This window comes from Barbus barbus, assembly GCF_936440315.1.
Source record: "Barbus barbus genome assembly, chromosome: 32".
Classification (NCBI taxonomy): Eukaryota; Metazoa; Chordata; class Actinopteri; order Cypriniformes; family Cyprinidae; genus Barbus; species Barbus barbus.
Window position 1 is genome coordinate 21227500 of NC_136760.1, and position 14331 is coordinate 21241830.

Consider the following 14331-nt stretch of genomic DNA (forward strand, 5'->3'; position numbering starts at 1 on the left):
CTCAATGCACTTATCCAGCATGTTAGGGACATAAAAGTGTACTGCATGGAAGAAATGAGCCTGCAATGCTTCTGTTGGTTCTTCATTTCTGTTTTCAGTTTTCTTTTCTTTTCTACTCTGCTGTGTTTTTTCTGTCTTCTCCCTCTCTGACCAATATAACTTTACCACATGCTCATAAGATAAAATACTTTTACTTCAAAACAATAACAGAGCACCTATCACTTTTAACACACTCTTACCTTTATACCATGTATTTATGGCAAGCCAGTGATTGCATTTTTATCAGACAAAAAGAAAAAGAGTGCAAGAGAGAGGGAGGGAGGGTGTAGTGATAATGGGTCTAGTTAAATGAACAGCGTTCACTGGAGCATACCATCTTTTCGAAGCTTCAGTGCCCTTTCCGTTTCTTCCTTTCCCTGCAGCTATGGCAGAGTCTATGCAACAGCAGACCCTTATCACCACACGATTGGACCTGCAGCCACGTACAGTGTGGGCACTATGGTGAGTCTAGAAACCTGATGCATGAAACATTCATCCATGCCCTAACATTACACAGACCCAAGCACCCCAACAACATACAGTACAAGGCAGAGTCCAGTGTAACCATAATAATGCTGAAAGATATCACTGTGCATTCTGTTAAATGTAATGGAATTATGAATAGTATTACTGTAAATATTATAAAACTGATTGAAGGATGTGCTGTGAGCTGAAAATATTTAGCTGGGGTGGCTGAAGTATTAATATTGTGCATGATCATATTCAGGGTCCAAAATGACCAGCCATAAATTAGCTTTATTTATGCATACATTATATGTAATTATTTTTAAAATAAATAAATAATAATTAAAAATATATACAATATGATTGTATTGCTCTTTTTGTACTTATATAACAACTTTGCAAGCCACAACAATTTTTGATTTATCTATTTATTGGTAGATGATAGTACCTTTTTTATTTTAATCGCTTTCTTTAGCTACATTAGGAATCATCCTTTGCAACTGGCCAACTGGCGAAGTGTATTATTTATTCGCCAAAGCCGATTTATACTTGTATTTGGCAGTTGGAAAGTGTTAATTTTGGACCCTGTTTACATTTGCATTATTATTGTCAGGACTATAGATATATGTTTATATATTCAGAGACTCATCAGCTGATATATGTGTATGTGACAGTTTGTCAAGATGGATCCTGGGCACTTTGTATCTCATTAAATGCATTGGGGTAATCCAGCGTACTGACACTTGATTAGACCTTCCAAATGAGACACTTTCCTTTGCATATCAGCAAATGTGGGGATCGTCATCCCGTTAATGTTTGTTTTTAGCTAGCTTTTGCAGCTAACATCAAAGATGAAAAATTCTCAAACTCCTATCTGAACACAAAAAGAGAAAACTCTTTATGATTTGTTTTTTTGCCGCTGTTGGTCGGGACTTTTCTCAAGATTAACGACCATCAAGCGCATGCAGCAGCGTGCCGAGGGAGATTAAAGAAAAGGCGAGAGATAGAGGAAGAACGACGGGGAAAAAAAAAAGATTCCATCGCACCCACCTCCCCCTGCCCATGAGGCTTATTGGACAAACACTCTGCCTAAGACAAATGACTGGAATTTACCAAGTCGACATCCGTGTGATTCTCAAAACCGTACTATTCCCCGGTGCAGCTGCTAGCTAAAAGCTTTCATTAATTAAGACCATTTTTTTCCTCTTCATTTACTTAATTAAAATTGTGGCCTGTGTTGCTTTTTTGCCTCCTTTTCTTTCTTTTTTTTATCAAATTTTCCTCCCTTTCTCAAGACTTCAATTTGCCACGTTAAGGCATAGCAAATATCCTTCAGCGCTCCTCCGGTTGAACGAGGGCCGCAGGGGGGCTGAAGTGGGCACTCAGAGTTCTCAGCGATGTCAGGACCGAACCGGTTGCGACTCAAATGAGCAGAACTCCTCTCAGTACTTGCACTGAGCCTGCTGAGAATGAAATGAATATCATTAAATCATATTTGCCCAGCAGATCACAAGTAAAAAGTATTTAATAATGAGCCCCTCAGAGGGTTCGAAAAAAAACTTAGTTTGCTTTGCTCTCTGTTAGAACAGAATTCATGCCATGTTTAAGGCGTGTGTATTTTGCACAGGGTCGGAGCTGAGGAGAACAGCGCATAGAGCATTTAAAGTATTTGTATTTGACAAGAGCAGAGGAGGGCACTACTGCAGTCCGGTTAAGGAGAGGTCTGAGAAAGTAGTGTGTGTTATATGTCTCCAATCAGATCAACCTGAGGGCCAGACGGCCATGATGGAGAGGTTCGATCCAGAGCAACTGATGAAACGCACTGGGCTGTTTTAGTCGTTACCCGGTTGATCCATGAAACTCTGAACTCTGACACCCATCCGAGCTGAAATTCACAGCGTAATTTCTTTCCAAACTTGAGACGAAAGGGAAGAAAATTTCAACCACTGTTCACCCCAAAGAATCTATTTAACACTGATTGGGTCCTTTTTGTTTTTTCATCTTTGATGTTGCAGGCTAGCCTTTACAGAGGAGGTTACAGTCGCTTCACACCCTACTAGAGAGAGAATCAATCCAAACAAACAAACAAACAAAAGAAAACAAACACAAACAAACAACCCAACCGCCTCTACGTTCAATAGAGCAAAACGCCTCCGGGTCATAAGCGAACCTTCCCCAGAACAGTCACATTTGGGCTAAAGCTCTTCTTATCAACCTGTGGTTATCCAGCATTTCTGTTGCTTGGCTATTGATTTGGAATCTGTTTTGTTTGTATTGAAATGTGTGGTCCGGTAGGGGAGGGGCTGAGTGACAGAGGGAGAGGGGGGGTGGATGCTGTCCAATGGGTTTTCTCATTTAGTCGCGCCGTAGATTTATGGGCATGAGCTCAGCTGATTTATGTGGACAGGGAGTGGGCCAGGAAGTCAGTTTATTTGCCTTACTAAATGGCACAGCAATGAGCAACTTGAGCAAAACAACAGCAGCGCTAGACTCGCATACGTATTTTTGCAGTCTTTGCATTAAAGGCCCCACTGAACACCCACTTGTTAGAAGTGGCGATGACTGCTATTCATTAAAATATGAAAAGAAAAACCTCTAAGGTTTGCGTACGCTATCTGTAAACTATTAATATAGCCTTACAATTTTTTTCTCTAGTAAATATCAAAGGGAAATATGGATATAAACATTCTTTACAAAGCTCTGGCTTTCTCTTATGGAGTCTATGATTGTTTACCGATACTATATTGTAGCAGTGTTAAAACTGATAGTTAGCTACATGGACCCTTCATGAAGAATAATTCTCTGTCACTCACACCCTCTTTCACATTGACGTACTGTTATATATCTCAATGAACATTTATTGTCTGTATTATTGCAATTGTATGTCATTTGGGGAGATTGATGTCAAGTTAGATGTCAATGGGGTTTTTTGTGTTTTTTTTTATATTTAGTTAAAAGTATTCCATTTCCACAGATGGACTAAAGATGCATTTTATGGGTTTTTTCAATACAATAAATGATTATTATTATTATTATTATTATTATTAATTTAATTAAAAAAGAAAAGAAAAAAGAAAGAAAATAATCTATTATATTTTAAAGCAGAAATAATAATATTTAGAAATAAAATAAAAAATTATCTATTATTATTATTTTACTATTAAACTGGAAATAATGATAATAATTTAAGTTTTCTTTTTGCTTTTCATTTTAACAAAGCAATAAAATCAGCATATCTGGTTAGTTTCCTTATACGCAAATCTAATTTTATTTTTTACATGCAATAATAACAATAAAATATCTAACAATAACATAATCAAACAGTATAGTACTGGTATTATATTGTGTTAATGTATCTTTAAACTTCCTATTTTTAACTAAACCTGTATACAAACACGTCTGCCTGTATCAAAGCAAATATTCATGAAGGAAGGCCTCCAGCAAGGTTTCCTTCCGTTTTAATCTGTTAGATGTCACATAAAGAGCCTACACTTAATCAAGGCTGCTTCTGCTGCTCAGAATGCATTCTGTAAATAAACATAATGCGGTAATGTGGAAAGAGAGAACACTTCCCCACTACACGGTCTATTGCACCCTCTAGCTGATGAGATGTCCAGAATCCCACTGCAACAACAGAGATGACAGGGGAGCAATTACCTCTCATTGCTGAAATCTCCATCATGCTTATGTTAATATGGAAGACACAGTCTGCTCAAAAATAACTTTTAATCCAATTTTAACTAACAAAGATACAGATATGTAACAGACTATAGGTATTTATAAATTGAAAATAAATTTTAAAAACCTCCCTCATCCCTTGGGAAACTGAGAGTACCGTTGATGTTCTGAACAACATGTTCCAGTATTGATTTGCTGTTGAGTTACGTGTTAAGCACTGAGAGTATGTGAACTGGTCATAGATCTTCGGGACATTATTGGTCAAGTCCAAAATGTATGTGGAGGGGAGGCCAGCCTAAGACTTCCTAATAGGAGTGGGAAGATTTAAGATATAGTGCGGGGAAACAATTAGGAAAGAGACAAAAATCTGAAAATAATTCATTAATAATACATTTCTGTAAATATATTTTCACACAAATATATATTCAAACGTTCAAAAGTTTGGGGTTGGTAAGGTGTTTGTTTGTTTTTTTTAAAGTCTCTAATGTGCACCAAGCATTTTTTTTTATCAAAATACAGTAAAACAGTGATATTATTATATTTAATTTAGTGCTGTCAAATGATTAATTGCGATTAATCACATCCAAAATAAAGGTTTTTGTTTACATAATATATGTATGTGTGTGTATATTTATTATGTATATATAAATACACACACATACAGTATATTTTTGGAAAACATTAACATGTATTTACATGTCTGTATTTATATTCATATAATTTATATTATAAATAAATATATTTAATATATAAACATAACATATATTTTTCTGAAATATATACATGCATGTGTGTGTATTTATATATACGTAATAAATATACACAGCACACATACAGATATTATGTAAACAAAACATTTTATTTTGGATGTGATTAATCGTTTGAATTTAATTATTACATTTCAAACATTTTGAATGGCTGTAGTTTTGATAAATATGATACAAATATATTCACCCAGACTTTAATTAACCAAAAAAATGTTGACCTGTATTTGACTTTTTTGGAAGATGTAAAAAATGAGGTTTAAAAGCTCTCAATCTTGACCTATCATAACTGTTTTCATAAAGACCCACCCAAATGATCCTCAACGTTCTTTTTTCAATGGAGGTGAGAGATTTTCCCCCAAGGTGACATTCCCCTGAGGCCCAACACTTTATACAGAACCTGTGATAAGACATGCCAGGCCTTTAGAGACGAGAGAGAGGAAGAATGAGAAAGAAAGAGTTGGGGGTGGCAGTAATCCTCCCAGTGAAATAGGGCCTCCCTCGTTTCCTGGTTCCTCAGGGCGTTGATCATGTCCTCGTGTCTCTCACACACACACACACACACACACACGGCCCAGTAAATAGCAGCCTGCACCCCTCAAATGGAATTGTAAGGGTGGAGTTATAGAAGAAGGGGAAAGAAACCTGGGTAGAGAGGCAGCATCCAAAGTAATTTACTCCACAGATTAAAGATAACAGCATTGAGTCAATAACCACTGATCTCATTTGGAGATACACTAGGCCAGCCAGGCGCGTGGCAGAGCAGTTCTGCTCAGTCTATTACCATAGCTGTTGTGGCTGCCTCTCCAGACACACCGTTCTCCCGTGAGTGTGAAATCACAGCAGCCTATTGTAAAACATAGATTAGATGCATTGCTTTTTTCCACCTTTGTAGGGAGAAATCTACAGCGCAACATAATATTTCACCTAAACGAATGTGTCCTTACTCCCCTGTGCAGCATGCGGCTCTAAGAAAAAGGCAAAAAAAAATTGTTTAGGGAGCTGTACAGTGGTTAAAACTGTGCAGGTGCCACAGCAAACAAGAGTTTAAAGGCATAGTTCATCCAGAAATAATGAAAAGTTGTCCCAAACCTGTTTGAATTTCTTTCTTGTTGAACACGAAAGAAGATATTTTGAAGAATGTTGGTAGTAGTTGCCAGTAGCCATTGATTTACATTGGGAAAAAAATGCTGTGGAAGTCAATGGCTACCGGCGACTGCTTGGTTACCAACATTCTTCAAAATATCGTATGTGTTCAGCAGAAGAAAGAAACTTATACAGGTTTGAAACAACAAAATGCAAAAGCTAAAATCTCCTCTGTGGAAATGGAATACTCGAATGTTGCTCAAAAGAATTAACGTGCACTGTAAATAACATTGTGATTTTATTTTCTCTATTCAAGCTTATTTTTCTTAACATTTTTATCATGTCTGTCTTTGAACAATGTGTTGTTGGTGTTTATCAATTGAAAAATGAAAAACAAGACAGGTGTGGCATATGAAAACATTGCCATTGTGTGTTAAACATACAAAGTACAAAGTCCTTTCTTTTGTAAACTTATTATACACCCTTAAGAATATTACATGGTGACATTTTATATAATAGAATATAATAGGCTTTAAAACAAAATAGTTTATACCTTTTATGAGGAGAGGAGAGAGCATCTTATGTCCAGATGTGAGTCATTAACTCTGTGCTGTGTGTTGTTGAGCTATTTAAATATATGTCCTTTTTCCATACATCGGGAAGGTATTTATGCTGCCCTCTGACCTCAGTTTCATCTATGTGGGAGACACAATTTTAATTGACATTGTTGCATTAACATTTTCTGAGGAGTGCTCGTTTATGAGGCTTTTTGAAATCAAAAACGCATTATGTTCGGTGCTTCCAGCCACACGTTTAGTTAGTCCTAAAACCGTATAAACCACTCTTCCTCTTGTTAAATATCTATGCAGAATTGTAAATGAATCTGATTGAGTTAATTCATGCAAAAGACTACCATATTCCTGACTAAGGCATTTCCATCTCTATTTCAGACAATTAAACTAATCAAGAGACTATATTAGGACTCAATCACCCATTTATTTAATTCCAGTATTTAGGCAGAGAGAGAAAACACCGTGCTGAGCACAAAATGATTGCTGAGGAGACAGTTTGCAGTCATCTAAACGGATGTGTGAGCTTGCAGATTGACAAGATGGAAGTCTCCGTCTTGCATGGACGCCGCAGTGGGCCATTAAAAGATTGCCTGTTTAATTAGCTCTGTTAATGCAGTGATTTGTAAGATGGCACCCTGGGCCAGAGGCCAGTCCACATAGCAGCAGATTTTCATCTCTCTCAATTTGATGGCACAAATGTTAATTTACTGAGAGGTCTGTCAGAATGGAGTATAAGCTAAAAAGCTATTTTGTATTGCATTTATTTATTTATTGAAACATTACATAGAAGTTAATAATGTAATATAATTGTTTATTTTACGTGCTTAATGCAACGGCTTAACTAGCATAGAATTGTGTCAATAATAGACTCAAACTGGGTCACACCGGACAATAATGCAATTTAATATTATATCTGCTGTTACCTAATTAACTTTCTGTCATTTAAAATTGTGTCTATTCCATGTGCTGTTTCATTGTGCAATTTTCTTCTGTCAGGGGATTTTTAAAAAATGTTTTTAAAAAAATGTAAGCAAAAACTGTACTCTTTGTACATAATACTATATATAAATATATATATATGTGAGCACATATCGCAGTCATCTTTTATATGTATAACCTGTAGTATTAAATGTGTACTTGCTGTCATTTTCATGTAGGCTTACATTGTGAAATTTTCATCTTATATGAATCGCCTCATCTGTTAAAATCCAACTGGTACCATTTGTTTTTGGACTTCAAGATTCAGTAGTTAAAGCTATGTACATAAAATACAAACAAGTAATACTTAGCAATTTTTGTGTCTAAATAAAAGGAAAATTATAACTATATGTGTCTTTTCTGTTTTGCTATTTAATTATATATATATTTTATTGTCTGTATTTTATTTTATTGCCTGTAATAGCTGTCAGTTTTGTGAATTACATAGTCGATAGCACTTGGATGTTGAAAAGGAGGCTTAGCATGTATCATGTTACAAGCGTGTTTGGCTTCCATCGACATGGCTGCCCACCAACAGTTTTACGTCTCCCTCAGTCGATTTCTGTTCATGTTTGTCAAGCAAAAACTTGAGGAGCCTCCCATATCTGTTCCAGAGATATTATGCCCCAAGCAGAGAACAGAGGCCCATCATGGGCGTGATCAGTATGCCGGAGCACATCTGTGTGCTCCTCCAAGGATGGGTGAAGAACTACAAAGCCATGTTAAAATTAAAGTCAGCCCGCTCCCTCTTCTGAGGCTCCTCCACACGGCACCACATCTCCCTGAATTAGAGAGCTTCTGTCAGGATGAGAGCCCCCAGGACACCCCGGAATCTCCTCCTCCTCTTCTCTCTATGCTTTTCTCTTCCTGTCCGGTGAACGTCTTTTCAGCTTGGTATTGAACATCCTCCTCAGACTACAACGATATCACTGAGCCTCTGATCAATCCGCTTCACTCATTATGCAAAATATTTAGCAGAAGCTCCCCCTGCTGAGCCCCATTTCACTTCAGTTACTCTAATCCGGGATTTGGGGGATAATTCCACAATGTGTGTTTAGCGTTACACCCAAGGATTGTTTCTTATATTGAGCCGGTGCATGGAAGATAATGTAATCAGAATATAGTTTCCTTCTGCATGATTTGCATTTTTATTGTGTAATTAGTTTCTTTTAGATCATGCAAGTCCAAAAGTCTGAGATCACATTGAAGATCTGGGATTCAGAATCTAATTTAAACCTGGAAACTAAGTTTCAAGATTTAGGGGGGAAAAAAAAGTAAAACAAACATTTATGATTAAATTGTAAATTATGATGTAAAATCAATAATATTTCAGATTCTGCATTATTTATTGTGACACTGATCATGTGACGTCTTTACACACATAGGAATTTATATTTGATTTTAGCTGAATGTGCTTATAATTTGTAATGTAAAGTTTCTATCTATCTATACAGTGCCCTCCAAAAGTATTGGAACAGTAAAGACAAAATTGCTCTGTTGGCTGTGGAGTCAATACATTTGCAAATATGATTAAAAGATGAATATGAGACAAAACTACAGAATGTCACATTTTATTATTAGCTGTTTCAACACACACATGTTTTACCAGCTAAGAATATCAGCACTTTTAGAGTTCATCCCACTCATTGATGTGAACATATGTATTGGGACAGTTGAACAGAAGGCAGATATAAAAGATTAAAAGCTATTATTTAGTTGCAGATCCCTTGCGCACAATCACAGCAGTGAGTCTGTGACCCATAGACATCACCAGACTCTTGGTCTCATCCTTTGAAATACTTTTCCCAGCCTTTAATGCTGCCAATTCCAATTGTTGATTGTTTTGGGGAGTTTCTGCCTTTACTCTCCTCTCCAGCTGCTGAAATTCATGTTCAATCGGATTTAAATCTGGAGATTGACTTGGGCAATCTAATACTTTCCATTTCTTTGCCCTTATAAATTCCTTGACTGAACTGGCAGGGTGTTTTGGGTCACTGTCCTGATGCAATATGAAGCACTTCCCAATGAATCTGTGGCATTTTCTTGAATATTGGTCGGCAAGATTGTTTTGTACCCTTCCAAATTCATTCTGCTACTGTCATCATACATTAAGTCATCAGTAAAGCTGAGCGGGCCTGTTCCAGAGACAGCCATGCATGCCCATGCCATGACACCACCTCCACCATGCTTTACAGTGCTTGGGATCATTGCAGTTTCCCTTTTTTCTCCACATTTTTGCTTTCCCATCACTTAGATAAAGGTTAATCTTTGTCTCATCGGTCCATAAACACTTTTTATGTGCATAATGCTTTTTTGCAAACTCTAATTTTGCCTTTCTATTTTTGGTGCTGGTCAGAGGTTTGCATCTTGCTGTGTAGCATCTGTAACTCTGTCAAAGTCTCCTGAGGACAATAGATTGTCAGAGCATCACCCCAGCTTTCTGGAAGTTGTTGGTGATTTTACAGACACGTCTTTTAGGGTTCATTTTCACAGCTTTTATGATTTGTCTGTCGTTGTTTTCTCAGCCGATCAGGTAGTTGTTGGTTGCTGGTGTCGCTGGTGGTTTCCAAACTATTGATTTCTCCATGCCCTTTATTTTTGCTATAGCTCTAATTGATTTCCTCTTTTCTTTTAGCATCCAAATTGATTGCTTTTCTCTCAGAGTCAGCTCCCTCATCTTCATCCTGGTTTGTGTGTGTCATCATCGAATGCAAGATTCAGAATACAGAAGTAATGGATATAACTGATACGACACATTCTCTGCTTTTAATATCTGAAGAATTAATGCAACAGGACACAGCTGATCACTTAGAAAGACCTGTGAGGCAACTGTTCCAATACTTATGCTCACATCAATGAGTGGGATGAACTCTAAAAGTGCTGTTCTTTTTATTTGGTAAAACATGTATGTGTTGAAACGGCTCCACAGGCAACAGAACAAATTTGTCTTTACTGTTCCAATACTTTTGGATGGCACTGTATATATATATATATATATATTTATATATTAGTAAGTATTAATTAGTATTATTAGTATTAGTATTATTTTATAGGATTTCCTTCAAATTATTACAATGATAATATAATTTGGAATAGAAAAATTATGATTTTTTTTTTACATTATTTCATTATGCTGATATAATTATTTCATTATGCTGATATAATTTGAAATAGAACATTTGTAATGGAAACTTTAAAAAATTATATTTTATTAAATATTATTGTTATTATTAATAGTAACACTGTTTCATATGAATCATTCAGTTGAATTGTTGTCTTCAAATTCCCATGCTTAAAATGTTGAATGGAAATGTATTAAATGATTAAAATGCAAAACACAAGCAATTTCACTAATGGTCTCAGACTTTTGATCCCCACTGTATGTGCATGTTAAAGACAGTCTGCATGCACCTCAGCAGCATACAATGCAGATTAATTCATGTTTTCTCTATTTCTTCTGCATTTCTAGTAAATATAAAGAAAGAAGACAATGGAGAAGAGCATCAGCTAAAAAGGAACAAAAAGGATAAAAGAAGAAAAGTGTCAATGAAAAAAAAAAAACATACAAAAAGAAGTTGAGGAAATCCTTACACCAAGGCTGTCAGGAGAAGGAATTATATATCTCTGTGGGGACGCGAGACTGACGCAGCCAAGCTGTGGATGAAAAGAGGGCTTAGCTTTCACCTGGGACAGCCTTTTGGGGTGAAGGAGAAGAGGAGAGGTCGTCATAAAACTTTTTATTTTTCTAAACTTTTTTAAGTTTATGGTTTCAAAAAGATGAAAAAGATGAGTGTATATATCTATATAGCGATATATATGTATGTATAAATGTTACAAAAAAAAAAGCGAAGAAAAAAATAGTACAAAACTAGCAACAGAGTGATGAATTAGTGCTGTAGGAGGGGGGGATGGGGGGTGTACATGTTGGGTCCCCCCCTCCCCCCCACACACACACACATCCCTCCCACCGCTGACCTCCTTGTCCGGCCTGCGCTAGGAGGGTCAAGGAGGCTGGACAGAGAGGCTGAAGACCCACCAGACACGATTCCATGTGACCCCTCTTCATCCAAAGCCTTTGAATATATGGCACAGCTGGGTCTTCCATCAGTAGGTCTTTGTCATGGGTTGAACTGCATCACTTCCTCGGAGGAAAAGGCCTTTAGTCGTGAACACAGGGAGCTGTTATTCATCCCGTCTAGACGTAGGCAGACAAACTTGCATGGGACACCAAATTTCAGTCTTACAGTACATCAGGTCGCTATTCAGGTGTCGCATGGAACGGGGCGCGAGAAGACACTGTAAATAAACCACCAGAGCCCAGTTGGTCTGAAGTAGGGAACGCGCTGTCATCCCGCTGTTGTTTGTTGCACAATACAAAATGGCCCGCCGGCAGGTTTTACTGGGATGTGTGCGTGTTGCGTGCGTGCGTTCTTGTGTGCGAGCGTTTACGGGCGGAAGGGGGCTTTATAGAGTCGTGTTGGGTCACGGCGGCCCCAGAGCCCAGGGCTACCAAAAAGCATTTCATTGTAGTGTTGTGGAGGTGGCCGTGCTGTGTAGTAAACACTTTTGTATGTGGTGTCATGAGGCTACAAATTAAGAAAATTGGAGCTGTCTTCTCGGTATTGTCACAGGAGTTTCACTATCCATCTTGAAAATGGGTTCCTGCCCGCTGCGAGGTGGAAAACGACATGCCAGTTTAGTCATAGGGTTGCGAGCAAAGTTTTATTAAAAATCGATTACCTTTATACTTCTAATGAGCTCCATTTCAGTGACACATCCTTATATATTTAAACGTTGTACTAATTACATGCTGCTCAGCGTGGTCAAACGTCGATTGTAGCCATTTACTAATGTTGTATTATTGTATTACCAGTATGAAAAACATTTATATATGGATATATCTATTTGTGACTTTGCGACCCTTCAAAAAGGATTGTACCTTTTTTTGTTTCTCGATGGTGGTCCAAGTTTCTTTTCTGCTGCGATTTATGCAAGTACTGAGAGATTTTCACTTGTGTGGCGTTTTTTCCGTTCGTCTGTATCTTTGGTTCAGCTATTGAATGTAATTCAACTTTTTATGTACATGTCTTTGTTTTTTAAGCAGTACTTTGTAAATGTGGACACAGTAAACCGAGTCTTCGTTCTGAAGCCGGACCCGACGGAGATATTGTACGGTCTAGCTGACACCTCTCTTTTATAACAGGAGCACTCCAGCTGGCCGACGGACATTATCATGACCCTGCAGGACAATGGCAGAAAAGACATAAAACGACTGGAAGAGACAGAGCAGAATTATGCTCTTTGATTTTTATCGACAACCACTTTCCTTTGTTTTGTTTAGTTTTTTTCTTTATGCAAATGGTGAACAGTTGACCCACGTTCAAAAGAGGTGTCACTCTATAATCGATGTTGTTAAAATGGAAGTATGTTATCCTGGGAAAGGAATGCACTGTAAAAAAAAAAAAAAGACGTGCTTCTTTTGATAACATCTAAATTTACTGGTTTTATTCAGGTCAGCATTTTCACATTTAACAGGACTGAATCAACCTGACTACATTAGGCTACACCGGTGAAAGCGAATGGGTCAGATCAGGAAGAAACACGTCTATGAAAATAACAACTGCACGATTTCATGCTTTTTACAGTGTGTGTTCTGGCTCAGTGAGAAGGAATGGTACATTTAACAGATAGCCCACCTCAACAGACAGCATTCCCAAGCTTTGCAAAATCATGCGCTTCCTCGGACTCAGGTGTTACATGACAGAACTGATGTGTTCCCTTCCATAGGTAATGATGTTACTCTTCCTTGCTGCATTTTTCCTCTCAGAACAAAACTTTATTTTCTACAAAGCTGGTGACTCCTATCTCAGCGACTGTACTACTTTGTTACCCGAAGGATCGTGGAAAACAGTTCGCTGGGTCAGATAGCGACGGGAACTTCGGTGAAAACGTGATGTTTCAGGGACTCTAAAAAACGAGTGGCGGATTCTGCTCTGGAAGAGATTGTGACTGAACAACCTAACAAAAAGATGTCAATTCTACAGAGATCCGAGACCTCTGAGTTTATTTCTTTGCTTTAGTCCGTACGAGACATTACTTGTTTACATGTCCTGGTTTTTTCGACCCTGCTGTGAGGTATATGTCAGCTTTTGCACTGTATTGTTTGGCTTGTTGTCTTCCCTCTTCTCTGTTTCAGCCCATTAACCTGAGCACCAAAGTCATTCGCCGTCTTCCTCGACCCAAAGCAGAGAACCAATGCAAACTGTAGTCTGCTTATAGTCTATTGTCAGAACTATGATGAAACTCAAGCGCATGTATCTGCCACTTGTTCCTCCATCCGAAACGTCCTTCAAATCTACACTGGTCGTCTGCTCTAGATATTAGGGCAGGTGTAAGACCAGCTATGCAGCTCACCTGTGTCTGCACAGTTCCCTTGAACTTCATTCAAACACAGTCAAGCCAATGGAAATGACAAACTTATCTCGGCAATTGCTTTTCCCAACACAAAAAAGGAAAAAACGAACTCCTGCCATCATGATTTTACTCATCGTCATTGCCAGATCCCCGAAGCACAAGAGTTTGAATGGAAGTCAAGTTAGTTGTCTCAGTGATAGTTACCCTCCATGTAGTGTGTATGGTGTGCGTGGATATATGTGCGTGTGCTTCCAGCCCCTTTGTTTTCTACTGAAAATATACAAAAGCTACTTCCTCTGTCATCTCAATATAAAATGTATTATATTAAAGGTTCT

The 14331-nt window shown here is 37.7% G+C and overlaps 1 protein-coding gene across 3 annotated transcripts in view; it reads left to right on the forward strand.

Annotated features, from left to right (window-relative positions):
• rbfox3a (RNA binding fox-1 homolog 3a) overlaps positions 1 to 11415 on the forward strand; it is a gene marked incomplete at its 3' end in the record, with an annotated part of 435124 nt that extends 423709 nt beyond the window's left edge. The window contains exons 16-17 of one of the 3 annotated variants that reach the window (XM_079388760.1): positions 423 to 501; positions 2520 to 2564. In XM_079388760.1, the coding sequence (XP_079244886.1) occupies positions 423 to 501; positions 2520 to 2564 (124 nt within the window). Of the gene's footprint in view, positions 1 to 422; positions 502 to 2519; positions 2580 to 11051 lie in introns of those variants that run through there. The other 2 variants (XM_079388761.1, XM_079388762.1) reach the window with 2 other exon arrangements.
• Positions 11416 to 14331: the final 2916 nt, after the last annotated feature.